General features: G+C 36.7%; 1 protein-coding gene and 1 long non-coding RNA gene across 2 annotated transcripts; one reads left to right on the forward strand and one right to left on the reverse strand.

Annotated features, from left to right (window-relative positions):
* Positions 1-29: 29 nt before the first annotated feature.
* LOC148905226 (uncharacterized) lies at positions 30-3,555 on the reverse strand. Its single transcript, XR_016121853.1, has 2 exons — positions 3,231-3,555; positions 30-728 (listed from the first exon to the last, which is right to left on the reverse strand). It is a non-coding gene; the product is annotated as an uncharacterized LOC148905226 (long non-coding RNA).
* LOC116299354 (protein dispatched homolog 1) lies at positions 3,526-14,091 on the forward strand. The gene is made up of 8 exons (XM_031708000.2): positions 3,526-3,724; positions 3,827-5,349; positions 8,051-8,275; positions 8,418-8,543; positions 9,082-9,352; positions 9,860-9,987; positions 10,502-10,588; positions 10,703-14,091. Exons 1-8 carry the CDS (start codon positions 3,673-3,675, stop codon positions 11,348-11,350), a joined length of 3,060 nt encoding a protein of 1,019 aa, XP_031563860.1. The 5' UTR covers positions 3,526-3,672; the 3' UTR covers positions 11,351-14,091.
* Positions 14,092-14,197: the final 106 nt, after the last annotated feature.

Below are 14,197 nucleotides of genomic sequence, written 5' to 3' on the forward strand. Positions count from 1 at the left end.
ATAAAATATACTAGTCAACGTGTAATAGACACAAAAGAAAACAATGGAACTAGGGTCTACTAATGTGTATTAGTGTAATATCTATTTCATGTGTTTAGTGACTTCAATCTAATGACATGACGATCTTTATGACTCTCTTATGTTAAATGTTAAAACACAGAAAGTTGTTTTTATGTTATCAGTCCAGATATTATTCCAGGGTTGGCTAAAATGATATATGTTTTTTAGGTTCTTGTCATCAACGCCATTCGAGGTGTTTGCCTTGGCCTTGCACTTACATTACCCATCCTCATTGTCATGACAACCAATTGGATCGTCGCTCTCCTATGCATGTTATCCATCGCTTGCATCGCTTTGGGAGTCATAGGCATCATTCCAATGGTTGGCTGGAAGCTAGGAGTCCTAGAGTCTCTGAACCTCACTCTCGTTGTTGGGCTGGCTGTGGATTATGTCGTGCACTTGGCCGAAGGTTACGTCACGTGCCCATTCCAATCAAGACAAGAGAAGGTCAAGCATGCGCTTGAACATGTTGGAATCTCAGTGATATCAGGCGCTTGTACGACGCTTGGAGCTACAGCCTTCATGTTTGCAGCCAAAATACTCTTCTTCTTCCAGTTCGGGATTTTTATATTCTGTACTATTGGACTGTCTTTGGTCTTTTCTCTGTTCTTCTTCGTGACGTTGCTAGGAATATTGGGACCACAAGGAACAACTGGATCTATAAAACCCTGGTATAGGTACATAAAAAACAAGATAAAAGGGGAAAAAGCTGGTGATATGCAATGCACAAAGTGTGATGGTAAAGGGTTCTACTCCTCAGATAACCAGACTGGCCAATCACAGAACAACAACCTCGAAAAGAGTGCACATGCTTAAAAAAAGAGAAATTTGGTGTTTCAATAATGTTAACACCAGTGTAATTAGTTTGAACTAATTTAAAACAGGTTGTAAATTTACTTGTAAAACCCCGATCGCAAAAACCAGTTGTAAATTCAAAATAATAATGATTCTTTTTAGTAGGCAAACAAACTTCAATATGACTTCCAAATTGGCCCACTTTTATTTTCACACACGCTACCCATTTCGTTCATTCTAATTCCCCGTTTCCATACCGAGCGGGACACTGAGTCTGAGTTTGAACCACAAAGCATGCATGGATTGTTTGGAAGGACAGAATTTTCAATCTTTCAATATTTGAACAGCCAGGCACGCAGCAATTGAACTTGCGAGGCATAATATTTGCGATAACATTTAAGACTTAAAAGAGGGCCGCTGTAGATCGAAAATTCTGTCCTTCCAAACAATCCATGCATGCTTTGCGGTCCAAACTCGGACTCAGTTTCCCGCTCGATATGGAAACAGGGAATTCTACTCACTTGTTGATTTAAGGAGCGAGAAAAACTGGTGTAAAACCCGTGAAGCTCAGAAAAGAACGTCAAGCTCATTACTTCTCTATTTACATTCCGGCTTTTATATTTATAGTTTTCCATTGTTAAATATTTAATATCAACATTTGTAATATATATCTTTGAACCGACCAAGACAGGGATTGTATTTTGTAATTAAGATGCTTTGCTTACTTTATAAGGATTTGAACACTTACATTTGCTTGGCAACAGAAAAATGTTTCTTGGAAAAAGTCGTGGTCTATTGTAAATAAATAACTGGTGTTTCATTAGTGTTTTCTCTCAATCACTCACTCACTCTCTCTCTCTCTCTACCTCTTTCTTTCCCCCTAAATTGCACTCCTCTCTGCAAACCCCAACCTTCTCTCTCTCTCTCCCTACCCTCCTTCGGCCTTCTTGGCAATTACTCTAGCCCCACATTAGTAGCGTCATTTCCTAGTATCCCTTTCTTTTTTATTGGAAACCACGATTGATAAATGCTTCCCCTCTCCTGCTATAGTGGTTGGTATGATCCTCAGCCGATCACACAACGCATAGAGATAGTGCTACGGCTTCGTTCTTCCAGCTGTGTTTAAAGGTGTTTTTAGCTTAAAGATTTTCCTCCCTTCTACAAAAACCATTATCAAACTCCAAATCAACCTGGTATTGAAGTGGACCAAATTGGAAACCAGTCATAGTTTATCGTAATGAATTTGTCTACCAATATCATGAATAAAAGATAATATAATAATAATAAATATGATAGATAATAGAAGTTTAAATTTTTGTCTTCTGGCTTCAATATTGAGGCAATCCAGAAACCATGCCAATCAATTGCGATTAATGAATGATTTTCAGTACATGTTTTAATCGTAACTGCATATTTAAACTATATCTTGTAAGATAGCGGTTAATTGTCAGAGGATTAGGCGAATGTGAAACAATAACAACGTACAACGGTCAACAAAGGTCAGGGTTTCTTACCAATATATATTCTATAACAAAAAGATGAACTTACGAAAAGAAAATGAATAAAACAAACAGAATGTGTCAATTTTATCCTGAAAAAAAATATCGGCTTTTTCTGTCAAACTTAGGAATACTAAAACTTGGCTTGTAGTTTTGAACCAAATAATCAATTTAAACAACGCGGTGTTACAACAATAAACATCACCCAAGTTTAAAACTCGAAATTAATCATAATTACGATTATAACTTTAATAATGAGAAATAAGAAATAAAGACTTTTCTTCGGTCAAAAGCAAGCTTTTAGTATCATCTGATAACGTTGATTAGCGAGTAACAAGAAGCAAATTGTGTAAGTTTGGCTTGATAAGATTACTTTAACTCAGACTCAACCGGTGTCCTCTCATGATGATAAACTTGAATTTCTTTTCTGTTCATTTACGAAATATAAAATATTCATAAACTCCGGCATTGCATTTCAAATCTTTAGGCAAATCTTCTTCACGCTAGGGACCATAATTTATATATGATTGTGTGGTCAATACGGAAACAGAAGGCAAGCCATATTAAAAATAGATATATATTTTGAATTCGAGTTTTAAAAAACTAGCCTTGGTGTCTTCGACTTTAAAAATTAAACTTTCGTATTTGTATCTAAAGTAGAGATATTTTTTAACGGATTAAGAAGGATATTTAATATAGGCTTAACTCTTTTTGATAAAGGTTTACTAGAATCGTTTTAAACTGTTTGAAAAGCATTTTTCAATGAAGTGGTTGCTTCAAGAATGATAAATGACTACTATACGATCCTTTCGCTTCTCAGTTTCAGTTTCTTACAGATTTGAACAGAATTTCGTCATGTTCGCTCGAGGCGTTTACCTTCGTTGTAGACTCTTTAAGGTGTTCAAGCAGTGAAGTCATTAGTAAGGATAGTTTCTATGGACAGGTGGAATAGGCTTTATCAAGAAAAACACTAGCAAAAACTTGATTCCTATTTCTGACCATCAAATACGAACGTTTGACTTTTCGTATAAAAACTCAAAGTCCCAATGAATGGTTTCAGAAAGGAATACTCGATGTTGTGATGTCTGAAGTGGTTTTTCAGTGAAGATCTAAATACGAGATATCTACGGTCATTCAAAACAAAAGCCACCCACAGAGGCTCATTTGCATTACGGGTAAATTATGCAAATGTTACGAGTGACGGTGTTCCTTATTCTACCATAAATACGACTCGCTAACAACAGTCTCTCTCTTGAACGCCTTCATATCCAGCGAAAAGAGATATCATTTTCGAGGATCATGGTCGAATGAAGGCGTTATGACGGCTTACGTCTTCAGACTTCTGGTCCAGAGACCTAAGCTGTGTTTTGGTAAGCAAAGACATTGAAATTTCCATTGAAATGAAAAGAGAAACTATACGACTACCTACGATGAAAAATACGTTTGTTCTTCTATTCTATTTTGTTTTTCAGGCTTACTGTTACTAGCTCATACAATACTGATCATCACTACAGCTGGACTATATTTTTCTGGCTACGATATTCTACCGGCGGATTTCACACAAGTTCCTTTGAATTTAGAAACGGATGACCGAAAGTTGAGAGCTGATGCGTGGAAATTTGTCCGTCAGGACCCAACAGTTACTCTCAACCCTTTGGTCGTAGGGAAGCAAAAAGAGAGAAGCTCTCGAAGAGATGTCCTTGAGATCTTCTACGAGTTACGAGACGGGAACGTTTTCAGCAGAGAAAATCTTAAGTTGATCAACAAGACTGAAACAGAACTATTCAATAACAAAGTCTATCGATCAAAGTTATGTCTTATGGAAGGCAATGGAAAATGTCGTTTACCAATGTCGATTATACGTTTTTTCGATGGAAGTCTTAAGATGAAGGATCCAATTTTTGAGGACCATGAATTTCGAAATATTCGAGAAATCCTGAAGACAGCAATTAAGTACAACACAACTAAAGCACAACTCGACTTTCACCTGTCAAAAGATGCAGTAATAGACAAAGCTAAGGCTCATTATACACGTACATTGTTCTTTATTGGTTATCCATTGAAAGGCTACTCTAATACTGAAGACAGGGCAGAAGAACAATGGGATAAAATCCAAGAATTTGCTAAAACTGCTTTTGCTGAAGAACTCAACAATAAATACAAGAATGGCGTAGGATCAATGAGAATGTACTACTTCCTCCGCGCGCTCTTCTTCAATGCTATCTCAGAACAAGTTATCTATGATTTACTTCTCGCTGGAGCAAGTTTTACATTCATTTTCCTATTTATGTTATTTCAAACGCACTCCCTGTGGATAACAGGCTGGGCTGTCTTCAGCATTCTTAGCTGCTTTTTCGGTGCCAACTTTGTATACAGAATGATCCTAGATTGTCGGTATATCGGGATTTTCCACGTGTTATCTGTTTTTATTATTCTTGGCATCGGTGCAGACGATGTCTTTGTTTTCCTGGACACATGGCGAGGATCAGATGAAAGAAGATTCCCAAACTTAGCGGCCAAACTCTCGTTCGTTTACCGTAGGGCTGCAAGTGCCATGTTTATAACATCCATCACCACGATGGTCGCCTTCACTACCAGCGTCTTTTCGCCTCTTCTTGGAGTCTCTACCTTCGGGATATTCTCTGCTTTACTTGTCTTTGTGAACTTCTGCTCTGTCGTGACCTTCTTCCCAACTGTTGTTATCACGCATGAACTCTACTGGAAGGACTGGCATTGGAACTGCATTTCCATACCAGGATGGACTGAAAAAGAATCCCATGTAAGCAGAATGGAAATTGAAACGGTCGAACAAGAACCTCACTGGACCGAGAAGTTCCAGCAGCCCCACAAACATGTGGTCAAATTCCTAGGAGGAACATTTTATTACAAAGTTGTTGGCCATAAGGTTGTTCGTTGGATCACTCTGTCCTTTTTTGCCATTATTATTTCCTTATCCGTTTTCTTTGCGATGCAGCTGACGCCGGATGAAGATCAGGTAAGTTCTGGTGGTGTACTGAAAAATTGTTCATCATCACCATCATCATGATGGTGGTGGGCTAAGGGCTAATAACATGTTCCCGTAAAAAAAAACTTTATTACGGAATCTTTAAGGCCTTATGCAGCTCATGTCAGTGAGAACGCCGGATGATGATGATGATGAAGTATTATCATAATGCTGGTCGCTTTTATTTAGCAGATCCTTACTTTGCCTGGCATATTTTCCACGACTGTCAAGTGGCACCCTCTAAATAAATATCTCAATATTATTAATTAATTGCAGACCGTTAAGCAAACAATTTCATTGAAATATAAATAAATACCAGCACCCTGCGACAATAGTTCGTCCACTTCCGTTCTTGCAAAATTCATGCTATGAAAACTGTTGGGTTCCTACTGTGAATAGTCTCTAGCGATAGACCATGATTATTTCTGATATAATTGCAAATTGTAATATATTCCGAGTCAAACAATGAAGTTTCCTTTTAGATTGTAATATCATATAGTGAGGGATGACACTTGAGTTAGAAATTTTAACTTTTCGTATTTTAGCGAGAAGCACCAAAAAAATTCTTTGGTCTCAGATCGCCCATTTCAAATCTAGATATCGCAAGGTCGGATCCGGGGGGGCAAAGGAAGGCTGAAGCCCCCTTCAGCAGAAAAAAAAACAACTTAACTTCTGTGTAATCAATAATTTTTTTCTTAAGCAGCCAAAAACAATATATGTTACTTCCGGACATTTGAGAAAAAAACTCAAAATAGATTGCAAGTATAGTACTTTTTCAATCAAAATATAGAACTTAGAAAAAGAAAATCCAATCAACTAAAAGAAACGACAGTTGAGAAAGAATCATGTTTCATTCGAAACATTTTTTTTGCATATCGGTCAGTGTTTGTCGTCAAGGGTTTTTTTTCGATTTATTAAATGTGTCGCCTAAAGGCTTTTCAAATTAGATCGACACTTCAGTTTTTGTCTGCACATTTTCATTAATTCGTGTTCCCTTTTATATTTTTAAGTAGACTGATTCCATAATTCGGTGTTTTCGCTCTTCTGAGCGACGACAACTCACAAAGGAGCGAAAACTACGACTTATGGAATCAGTCTGATTTTTAAGGTTCTGTAAGAGTTTTTTCTTATCGTTTTGTCATTTATTTAAGATGGTATTCATAGTTTTTATTAAAAGCATTTTGTTTTCTTTTTTGCCACTAGGGTTAAGTGTAACATGAGTGAACCAAATCCACTTGGGTGTAATATTTTTCCATTTCAGACCATACGTCATTCTCTTGAGTATCATTTCTTAGTTTGAATCGTATCTGTATTCATCTGTCTTCTCATCCACACCCGTTAATCAAAGAAATAATACTCTTGGGAATGACACGTGGTCTGAATTGGGAAAACATTATTTTCAAAAGTTGATCTGGTCCATTACCGCAACAAGTAAGTGTCTCTTCCTCCAGAAGGAATAGTGCCCTTATAAAGGACTTATCTTAGCTTTGCACTTAGTAGTTTCGAATTACAAATAGGGCATTAAATCTCTTGTCAACCATTATTTCATTTTGGCCATTTGGCATTATTATTTATTTATGTAGTAATACTATATTCATTTTTACTTTTCCTTATTTTTTTAATAATATGATGTTCGTGTTTTAGACAAGTAGAATTTCAACTTCCCGAATGTCTGTTGTTGCTGTTGTTGTTTTTTTGGGGTTTTTTGTTGTTGTTGTTTTTCGTTTGTTGTTGTTGTTGTTGTTGTTGTTTTTTGTCTTTGTTTTTGTTTGTTTGTTTGCTTGTTTGTTTGTTTGTTTGTTTGTTCGTTTGTTTGCTTTTTGTTTTGTTTGTTTGCTTTTTTTTTTTTTTTTTTTTTTTGTTAACTTCCATCGTTTTGTCTTTGAATAACACAAATCTTGAATAATTTTTAAAAAACATTTCGAAATTCAAATTTTTTTTGATGATAATAAATCTTTAATTTCCTTTCTCTTTTTTGAAAGAAAAACGTCGGTTTCTTCGTGTCCCTCGCGCATATTTTAACCATTCTATTTATATAATTTCAAGACTGTTTTTTAAAAACTGCCGAAACATACTTAACAAGCATTTTTTTCTCTCTGTAGGAACGGTATCATTTTCTTGTCTTTGACTGTACAAATATTGAACAATTATAATCATTTAAACATTCAAGGATTCTCAATTTTTCTGAAAAGATAAATATTAAATTCGCCTAACGACTGCTCTTTTAAGAAAAACATGTTTCTTCGTATCCCTCGAGCACTTTTGTTTTACAAATCTTAACTAAAAACATACACAGCAAACTTATTCCACGAGAAGAGATCTCCACTTAAAGTCATCATACCGTCATCTTTTAAGTTCAAATCATATATTACGTTTGCAATCAATACTCCAGCTTCGAGTTCTCTTTGCTCAGCCTTAGTTGTACATTAGAATATTCAGCTGTTCAACCCAAACCCGTGGCATTTTAATCAACTCGTATTGTTCCGTAGTGCGTACATTCCTTACTATACAATGGACCTTAATGAAAGGGAAAAAAAACATTTGTACACAATCGAGGCTAAGACTGAGCAAAGGCGAACTCGAAATGGAAGTATTATTATCTATTTTTGTAAAAAAAAAAAAGTAAATAAAGCAGGTACATTATTTTTACATAATTTAATACAAATTTTGCCCATGTCTTTTTTTTCCAAAGGTGGCCGTGTGGGGAAAGGGTACTAACTGGTACAGTATCAGAAAACTAAGACAACTGGCCTTCATGCCAAGCCAAGAAGACAAGGTGATTAAAGTCAACCTTATGTGGGGCTTGAAACCACAGAACAGGGACAGCTGTCATTATACGGATTATAAATGTAAAGGAAAGACTGTGTTTGATGAATCTTTTGATCTCAATCCGCCACCTTGTCAGATGGCTGTTCTGGTAAGTTTTGCATGTGATCGCATCATCTTTTAATAATTCTCAATATCCTTCTCCTTCTCCTTCTCCTTCTTTCTTCAATATCCTCATATGTATTTCTTTAGTGTTTACAATTGTTTAAAAAACAATATGAATTTGTTTTAAGGAATTTTGTCAAGAAATCAGACTGATGCCTCAAGAACTAGTCGATAAGCTCAGGATCCGTCGCAATGCAGTTACAGGAGAAATTGAAGCACATTGCTTTGCTGAAAGTATGAATGATTTTCTAAAGGTATCCTCCATTTATCTAAAAGAACGTTACAACTGATACTTGCTGCTAGATTCAATAGCTCATTACTGACTTTCGCCCTCTCTCATCTTTACCTTTTTTTCGTTCAATCCATTTTTATCCCTTCCCTCGTTTTCTGTCCTTTTTTCCTTCCTTTCTCCTCTTCTACCTCATCTCTTTTCCCCTCTACCTTCCTTTCTGTCTGCCTGCATTTATTTGTACTTTATATTCGCAAATTACCTATATATCACTATGACGTCACAACAAAAAGAAAAGGGCAAAAAAAATTTTAGAACTTAGAAAAAGAAACACCAAATACCATGTAAAGTATTTTAGGATAAACACCGGTTAACTGAAAAAAATATTTGAACATCCGTCATAACTGCACTATATCAGTTCAGCTGTAGAGTAAAATTATCATTAGTTCAAATTCTTCTTGTTCTTCACCATTCTATCCCCCTAATAAATTAAGTTATTCATTCATTAAACTTTGCTATGAGCTATTATACTGATATTCATATTTTTCGGTTTCCATTTCCAGGTCGAAGGCAACAAGACTATGTATCCCAACAGTACCAACTTTACAATGCCAATCACAGCAAGGAAGGCCAAAACGCTGATGCGCTATCATCCGCGCGTATATGACATGACCAAGTTAACAGACACATACTACAGATACTATGAAGTGATGATGGGATTCTGGTTGACTAAAGGGAACCAAACGTACAGTAGTCATGACTACATCACGTACAGCAGGCTGCTGGGAGGGGCTCTAGATGAGACAGAAACCGCTGGAAAACCAAACTTTGATGGTGAGTCTTATTTTTCCTTCATGCACCACAGGGTGCCTAATCTTTGTTTTCGTTGTTTTAAAAACATTGGAAATGTGGGATACCTGTGGACTGGTGACACATTAAATCGAGTTGAATTTTTTGTTGTTCATGGATCTTTATCACACGGCAGCCATGTTAATTCTAATGAGAATGAAAACTTTTTTAACCTGCATTAATTTATTTTCAAGCACTTGAATGCAAGGCTACGCGTGGTGGAAGCTATTGTTCACACCAACATGGCTGCCGCGTGAAAAAGTCCCTCTGTTGCTCTTTTTTGTCTAGAGTTTCACGGGTTCCGTTGAAGTTAGAATTTCAAAATGCGTACTTGTATTCTTTTTGATTTTGAAAAAAGTCTTTTAGGATGACATGAGCAGGAACAAGGGACTGGAACGAGAGACTGGGTTTTCATCACCGCCCCTAATTACTAACTAGACATATTTGCTAAGCCTGCAAGTAACGTTCCTCCTTGGGTTTCTCTATTGACAGGTAATCGTTTTGGCAACAGATTGCTGTTTGCATCGATAGAAATCAACACAACCATGGTCCCGACGAGGATTGGTCATGTGGAAGGACTTGCTATCTATGACCATTGGGAAAACTTCATGAACAATAAGGTAAGCCAGAGCCGCTTATACCTGGTACATATACAAGCCTAGAAAAGATTTCCTTACGACTTTGGATCTATTATTTGTACGAGCGTGGTTTGACCGTGACGTGACCATATCGGTGGTGCACGTGTGTGCCGTGAAAAAAACCCCAGCAAATTACAAAGGAACTACAGTTTTCCATAAGATCAGACAGACCAAAGGTGGTTTGCCATGCTGCTATACTCAACGCTAGATTAACCTTTAGACCCTTATGGCTTGAGCGTGATGTTTTACCCATTTCAAACCACTTGTCAGTCCCTAGAGTATAATTTCTTTGTTTTACGGTTGTGCATAAGAAAAACATGAATATTGATACTTGAACCCATGATCAAACAAAAAATCTTATTCTTAAGAGACTGACACGTGTTATATTAATGGGAAAACATTATTACGTCCAATCTAAATAGGTCTGTTACAGGTTACTAATAATAATCACCTGATTGATAATGTAAAAATTAACCACTGTATTTTACCATATCAGATGAAAACTATGCCTTCCTCATGCCGCAATGGGTTCCAGGCCACCCCATCAGCACACAACGCGTGGCACTGGATGAAAGTACAAGAGGTATGCAGTTAAATCATGCATTTTTTTTTTTCAAAAGTGATATTGCTAACCATTTTGCAAAACGATATTTCCGAGGTAACAAAGCATAAATTTTGAAAATAATACATTTTCCAGATCCTTGCAAGCACCGCTGTCCGAGGAATCCTAATGAGCCTGGGTCTAGCTATCGGGCTTCTGACCTTAATGACAACGAACTGGATTGTGGGATTGATGGCTGGAGCTACAATAGCTTGCATTACAGTAGGTGTAGTTGGGTTTATTCCAATGATAGGATGGAAACTAGGCGTCCTCGAGTCTCTAAATCTAACTCTTGTAGTCGGGCTCGCTGTGGACTATGTCGTTCACTTAGCAGACGGTTATGTTCGTTCGCCTCATCATTCTCGACAAGAAAAGATCAGAGAAGCTCTTGGTTCTGTTGGAATATCTGTGCTGTCCGGTGCTTCTACAACATTAGGAGCATCTGTCTTCATGTTGGCGGCCAAAATAGTGTTTTTCTTCCAGTTTGGGATCTTCATGTTCGTCACGATCGGACTCTCTATTTTGTACGCTCTGTTCTTCTTCACAACCCTGTTAGCTTTAGTAGGTCCCAATGGAAATACAGGCTCGATTCTTACAGTCTGGGGATTCATTAAGTCAATGTTCTGCGAGGTAAAAGAAGAAAAGGAAACCCCGATGTTATGTGATCAATGCGGTAATAGAATAATCCCCAAATCTCCCGAGAGGTTAGTGTATGGAACCACAAGTTACACCTCTGCCGTGTGAAGTCATGGTAACTATAGCAACGGCATGTGGCTCCGACACTAAGATACAATGAATGGTAGAGCTTTTGCAAGGACATATACCTTGAAATAACCTTAAATATTGAGGAACTTCCCGATTTAGTGACAAATGTCGTAGAAAATTGAGAAGTAATTTTTTGAAAACTTATTCAAACTGGCTGATTGGCTAAGCTTAATAGTCATTGTATACAAACATACTTATAATTGGCTAAGCTTGATAGTCACTGTATACGAACTTGATTCTGATTGGTTAAGCTTTACATTCACTTCACTGTATACAAGCTGGCTTCTTATATGCTGCCATGTATACAAGCCTACTTATAATTGGCTAAGCTTGATAGTCACTGTATACGAACTTGATTCTGATTGGCTAAGCTTTACATTCACTGTATACAAGCTGGCTTATAATTTACTAAACTCAAGTGCTATTAGGGATCGGATACCAGCGTGCTTCTGATTCGAGGAGGCATGAAGTGAACATTTTTTATTTTCTTCACACGTCAAAGACTAATTTATATTTGAGTGGCGATTTTTTTCTTTAGTATTTAAAATCCAAAAATTTTGATAAAGGATATGAGATATTTGACGGAGTATTTAATTTTCCAAAATTTGCCACATTTCAAAATTATTTTTGAAGAGTTACATAATATATTAAATAGAATGAAAGAAAAAGAATGAACGAATAGATAGATGAATGCATGCATCTTGATGGATGAACGGACGGGCGAATAGTTGGTCGATGAATACATACGACGAATCGACGCGGGATGGAGAAATGGATGAATGGATAAATGCATGAATGCATGCGTGAACGAGTAGACGGATGGGTGGGTAGATAGTTGACCGCGAATGGAGGAGTAGTTGGGTGCCGGTGTTCTATATCGACTCGTTAATAAATATTATATAGAACCACTGTATTTATGATAATTGGAAGGTCTCAACACAAAGAGCGCTGGCGATACAAGTGTTGTTGATTAGTGATGAATGCAGATTTTGCAGGATTCCTAGACCTTACATTATAATCCTATCGTACAAGGCTAGTCTCGATGTAGCTAGCGCATGTACACTAAGAGGAAATGTTAAAATTTTTGAATCAAAATACACTTTGCACGTGCATGAACGATGGTCTGATGATTCAGGGTTAATGTCAACATTATGGTGCCTTGTTTACTGCGGTTGTCCATATTCTGCGAACTCAGACATTTCAGTCGACAGCTCGTTGCGTAATACTAGACCGTTTTCTCAAGTTTGCGTGCGCATCCTAATTTAAGGAACTTGACGAGCAACGACACCAAATCACGAGTATTATCATGCATTGCTGTGAATTTTTCTTTTGATAAGAATTCATAAAATTGATTATTCTCCTCTTTAAATATAAAACTGGCTTCGCATTTTTATTGAAGTTGTTTTTTCATTTTTGTGGTCCGTTAAGTTGGATGCGAACACAACCTTGAGAAAACGCTCTAATCACTGTCGCCAGTCAACAACATAAAAGGTACCGACTAATTATTTTTGATTGACGACAGAGAAAAACCAAATTTCAGCGTGCAGCTTGTAACTACCAAGTTTGGAGAATATCGCAAACCGCAGTAAAATTATCTTCTCCAGACTTGAGATAATTATTTAACAATAACGAATAGTTTAGATATAATATATTAGTGTGAAAACAAAACGATTTGCATCTTTTTAGAATGTTGTGACGCAGGTCTATGCAAGAGATGGATATGACTTTAGCTAGATGTGATGCTTTCCCATTTTACACCACTTGTCATTCCCTTGAGAATAGGACTCTTGTGTTTGATTTGTATCCTCATGTTAGTGTCTTTTCGACATGTAGAGCCGTTAAACAAAGAAGTAATGCTTAAGCGAAAAGCACGCGGTCTTTAACGAGACATTGGACATAGAGATAAATAGACCTCCTTAGCTTGGGCAGAATGTTTTTCCGTTACACATCACGTGTCATTTCCTTGATAGTAAGATTTTTTGTTAGTTGTATTGTATCTATATTCACGTCACGTGTTTTCTCTTGCGCAAACGTTAAACAAGGTAATGGTACTCTAGGGATTGACACGTGGTAAGAGAAATGAACTAATGACCGTGATACGAAAGGGGGGAAATTACGCTAAAAGCATCTATTGTAAAAGAGAACTCTTCAACTGTATGTGCTTTGTTTGAGCCAAGAAACAAATCAAAACTTTCAATCGCAAGTGAACTGTTTGCTAGATATAATCAAAATACAAAACAATAAACAAGACCTTTGTGTATGTCGTAAAACAACACTAATGAACTTAGCTATATATATATAAGAATACATGTTGAAATTTTGAGCATAAAAATCAAAGTTGGAAAGTTGAATGCAGTTATCTTATCTTATAAAGGATGAGAGAGAACAAGACACATTCTTTCATAGCTGCCCATGGCAAATTAGTCCCTTTTCTCGTTTGGTAAATATTTTATTACTGAAGGCTCATTTGTACAGGCTTAGCCTCGCTTAAGAGCAAATCATTTGCAAATGTGAACTGTAATGTAAAAAATGCGCTGCTTGAACAATACCAATGTTTTGAAATCCCACGGATTTTTAATGGTATCTGTGAATAGCTGATATGACTTATAGACGAGGTTAAGCCTGTACAAATATTCCTATTGGAATATCAAGAAAAACCTTTAACCGGTGTTTTGAGAACCTTAAAGATTATCCCAGTAAAGTGGCACTTCAAATTTGCATGTTTAGCTTAGTTTGTTATTTTTACGGAAACAAGAGAGTCTGCACCAGTTCCTTTAGCAGCTGACTCGTTTCTTACGTACTTTTACAATCAGATCAGGTCATAAC

This window comes from Actinia tenebrosa, unplaced genomic scaffold (genome assembly GCF_029948245.1).
Source record: "Actinia tenebrosa isolate PJP-AT-01 unplaced genomic scaffold, QUT_ActTen_1.0 PGA_scaffold8__29_contigs__length_14323225, whole genome shotgun sequence".
NCBI classification, from domain to species: domain Eukaryota; kingdom Metazoa; phylum Cnidaria; class Anthozoa; order Actiniaria; family Actiniidae; genus Actinia; species Actinia tenebrosa.

Bases quoted from the DNA above. Each gene is read 5' to 3' on its own strand.
- LOC116299354 (XM_031708000.2), top strand. From the start codon at position 3,673: ATGACGGCTTACGTCTTCAGACTTCTGGTCCAGAGACCTAAGCTGTGT. The intron at 8,544-9,081 runs GTATCCTCCATT...TTCCATTTCCAG, and splicing joins GTATGAATGATTTTCTAAAG to GTCGAAGGCAACAAGACTAT. The intron at 9,988-10,501 runs GTAAGCCAGAGC...TTACCATATCAG, and splicing joins AAAACTTCATGAACAATAAG to ATGAAAACTATGCCTTCCTC.